This window comes from Chanodichthys erythropterus, chromosome 12, assembly GCF_024489055.1.
Source record: "Chanodichthys erythropterus isolate Z2021 chromosome 12, ASM2448905v1, whole genome shotgun sequence".
NCBI classification, from domain to species: Eukaryota; Metazoa; Chordata; class Actinopteri; order Cypriniformes; family Xenocyprididae; genus Chanodichthys; species Chanodichthys erythropterus.
Window position 1 is genome coordinate 8,453,520 of NC_090232.1, and position 4,082 is coordinate 8,457,601.

Genomic DNA, 4,082 nt, shown 5'->3' on the forward strand with positions numbered 1-4,082 from the left:
CCCATCTCTTTGCTTCAGAAGGCGCCCCTGGAGTCGTATGTATTATTTTTTATGATGGATGGATGCACTTATTTGGGCTTCAAAATCTCATGCCCCTTTCACTACCATTATTAAGCTTGGAAGAGCAAAAATATATTTTAATATAACTCCAAATGTGTTCATCTGAAAGAAGATAGTCATGTACACCTAGGATGGACTGAGGGTGAGTAAATCATGGGATAATTTTAATTTCTTGGTAAACTATCCCTTTAAAGTAAGTTTACATGGTAACGCAGTCTGATTTAAAAACGTTTTTCACAGAATTATTTTTTAAGCTTTCAAATGATAATTTATGATGACCTAATTTATGATGATTACTAAAATATATGATAGGAAAAAAAGCACCAAGTAGGACAGTGACAGTTAAGGGGTTAAAGAATGACAAACAAGCAGTAGCAAACAAGCACACAAAAAAAATCCTATGGGTTTTTAATGGGGTCAGTGGTGGGCAGTGATGTTTCAGTGGTGAGACTGACGAACACTCTGTCAAGTTCACAAACTGCTTTCACCTGCCTTACTCTGCTAGTAAGGTTACACTAGATTATATATATATAAAATATAAAAAATAAATATATAAAACCAAATTTTTGGGTTAAGGTCAACAGCATTTGTGAGAATGTTGTTTACCATAAAATATAATTATTTTTCTTTATTTTTGTGGGGAAAAGGCAAGAAAATACATTATTCTGTATTTTTTCTGAGCCTTAAAGCTGTAATCATTTCTACAGTACTGTAACAAACATGTGTGTTAGCAAGCATGTGTTGCGGCTATACTATTGAATTATTGAGTATTTCAACATTTATTGATTGGCCCCATTCACTTCCATTGTGCTGTACTGTTTAATACCCCAAGATATTTTAAGGAGGGACTTAACAGTGAGAAAAAGTAAAAAGTGGAAATTAATTTTGTAGTATCAACTTTATGCCACAAATGCTGTTGATTGAGGAGCTAAACTTGTACTGAACCTTGAATATTCCTTGAGGTTAAGGAAATACCATATGGTTAATTCAAGCAGCTTTGGTATTATGATCAGCACTAAATATGTACAGTAGGTGACGTGACTTTACAAAAAACAGCTTCAATGGTAAAATTTGCCTGTCAAATGTCACATCCAATGACATCAATTCTTTTGATTGCTCTGTCAGTCAGTGTACTAATCACACATAATGTGAATGTCTGACATGTTTAAATATGAGTCTTTAAACAAATGTACATTATTGGCAGTGCACTGGTAACCAGCACTAAAGAGTATCAGTAATACTTGGCAATGGCATTATAACATTACATTTTGAGTTGTACATTAGATAGAATCATGAGCATTACAAAGAGAAGTATACAAACAAGAAAATTCCAAGTGTACACACTAACAAGAGGCCGAGATTGAGGACAATTTTGGTTTTTGGAGGTTCTTTGAGCATCTCAGTAACACTCCTGGCCTCATCTCCAAAAGGGGAATCTGTTTCCTCTGAATTTTTACTATAGCCACAGAACCACTCCAAACATTTCACACATTGTCTCTTATCTCTCCCTGCATATTTGTGGGTATGTTGAGACTCCATGTGGCCATTTGAAAGTATTTCAGGGCCTGTTTGAACAACCTGAGATGATGGTTTCATTTCCACTTCATCCAATGTCTTCTCTTTTTTTGTTTCTGCTGAAAGCTGATGAAGTTTGCCATTGCCTCCTATCTCTTTTGTGTGTGCATCTGCGGGTTGATTCCTGTTGTGCAGTCCCCAAAAAGTAGTTGTAGCAATTTGTTCCTTGCTTGGTGGATCCGTGCAAAGACTGACGACGACTGTCACGAGCCCTGAAACCCAAAACAATACAGCTGCCACATACATGAAATGAATATCCTTGATGAAGGCAGGACGATCATCTGTTGTGTCACAGTCAGGCTCTCTATATACAAAGGCGAGAATCAGTCTTATGGCTCCTAGCAAGAAGCCCACAATGCCACCCCAGAATGCACCGGTCTCATTGCAACGTTTCCAGAGGACGCCAAGCAGGAACAGAGCAGCAATGGGTGGCGTAAGGTAATCAGACACCTCCTGAATGTAGAGGAACATCTGACCACCTTGCAACTCAATGACAAATGGGACCCAAGCTATGCTAATGGCCACTATGAAGATCACAAACAAGCGTCCCACCACCATGAGCTCTTTGGAGGAAGTTTGATGACGTACCATCTTATAGATATCAAGGGTAAAGATAGTACTGGCGCTGTTAAAGATTGAGTCTAGATCGCTCATGAGAGCGGCGAGCATCACGGCCATCATCAAACCTCGTAATCCTACGGGCATAACGTTCATGACGAGGCGAGGATAGGCAATGTTAGTGCAACCAGCTTTGCTGTTGCAGACTTGCATGCAGTGCTCTGGACCAATGCACGCAAGCTCATCAGCAAAGAGCACACGCGAGATCATCCCTGGAATTACAATGATAAACATCGGTAAGACTTTTAGGACGCCGGCCATCAAGGTCGACCCTTTGGCGTGGGCAATATTACGAGCTGCCAGGACTCTCTGGACTATGACCTGATCTGCGCACCAATACCAGATCGAGGCTGGAGTCTGGCCCAGAAGAAAAGCAGGCCACGGCAGTTCTTTGTCCAACGGACCTCTCAAGATCTTGAATGAATCTGGTTTGGGATCCACATGGCAGGAATTCGAGTAGGTGATGTTACTCTTTAGCACAATGGCAGTGATGTTGGGAACGGCATTCATGTACTTGGTGTGCAAGCTCTCGAGACCTCCTACCTTAACTAAACTGATAGCCATCAGGCACAAAGCTCCCGATATCATGAGGAAAGCCTGCAGAGTGTCCGTGTAGATGACCGCCGCTAGGCCGCCAGTGACTGTAAGAAGGGCAGTCATGGTGATAAGCAGGATTATGGACACATAGAGGTTCCAGCCCAGAGATTCCTGGATGAAGAGCGCTCCGGAATACAGATCCACAGAGAGCTTGGTGAAAATGTAGAGGAGCAGGGTTAGGGCAGCGAAGAAAACCTTCAGCCGCTTACCACCGAATCTTTTGGAGAGGTACTCCGGCATGGTGTACACACCTGAGTGGATGTAAACGGGAATGAAGACCCAGCCCAGGAGCTGCAGCAGTAGAATCGCATTGAATTCCCAAGCAGCCACGGCGAAACCGCTTGCTGCACCTGAGCCAGCGAGGCCAATGAAGTGCTCGCTGCCGATGTTACTGACGAACAGTGATGCACCGATCATTATCCAGTTCATGGAACGTCCGGCCAGGAAGTATCCACTCACGGTACCTCGATTTGCCCTCCACATTGCAAAAAAGCCAAAGCACAGGACAAGAACGAAGTACATGGCAACGACAACGATATCTGCTGCTTCCATTGTTGATGCCATTTTTTATTTGTTGATGGATCAAGCCATACAATTCGGTGGGCCTCATATAGCAAAGAATTCTGAAAGAGAGACAAAAAATTGATTTAAAAAAATATTAAACTCATTTAAATGTGGCAAAAGGGACATTTACTGTAGCAAACATGGTACCGATCACGAAAGAAAAGTACAAATATTTTGGTCGAATGTCTACAGACAATTTTATGTTACAATACTATCCTTTTCATTTGTTACTGTACTTACATTTTTCCCTTTACAAGTTTTTTTTTTGTGAGCTAACATTAACTACAGCTAATATATTCTTGATAAATTAATTTTTTTTGTGTGTTTTCGGAAGAAAATTTTTTTTTTAAAAATAAAAGAATAATTTAAAATTAAAATTCAGTCATTATTTACTTAACAGTAAACCGTTTTTTTTCCGCATGGAACACAAAACTATTTTCTGAAGAAATTTAAATATTAAAAACATCAGCATTTGGATTTGAGAAATTAGCAAATAATGACATATTTTTTTTGTGTTTGTTTGTGGTTAGTGGATGATGTTGATGTTAATGATATGAACTACACCTAAAGTTTTTCTGCTAGGACTACTTGAGGAGAACTGACATCATGCATCCATTTTAAAATCACCAAACGCTGTAGGACATTGAGCAAAAATGAAACAAATATCT

At 40.0% G+C, this 4,082-nt stretch overlaps 1 protein-coding gene across 1 annotated transcript; it reads right to left on the reverse strand.

The window, feature by feature from the left end:
* Positions 1 to 707: 707 nt before the first annotated feature.
* On the reverse strand, positions 708 to 3,414 carry slc5a3a (solute carrier family 5 member 3a). Its single transcript, XM_067403520.1, has one exon. The coding sequence runs from the start codon at positions 3,412 to 3,414 to the stop codon at positions 1,360 to 1,362; it is 2,055 nt and encodes a 684-aa protein (XP_067259621.1). The 3' UTR covers positions 708 to 1,359.
* Positions 3,415 to 4,082: the final 668 nt, after the last annotated feature.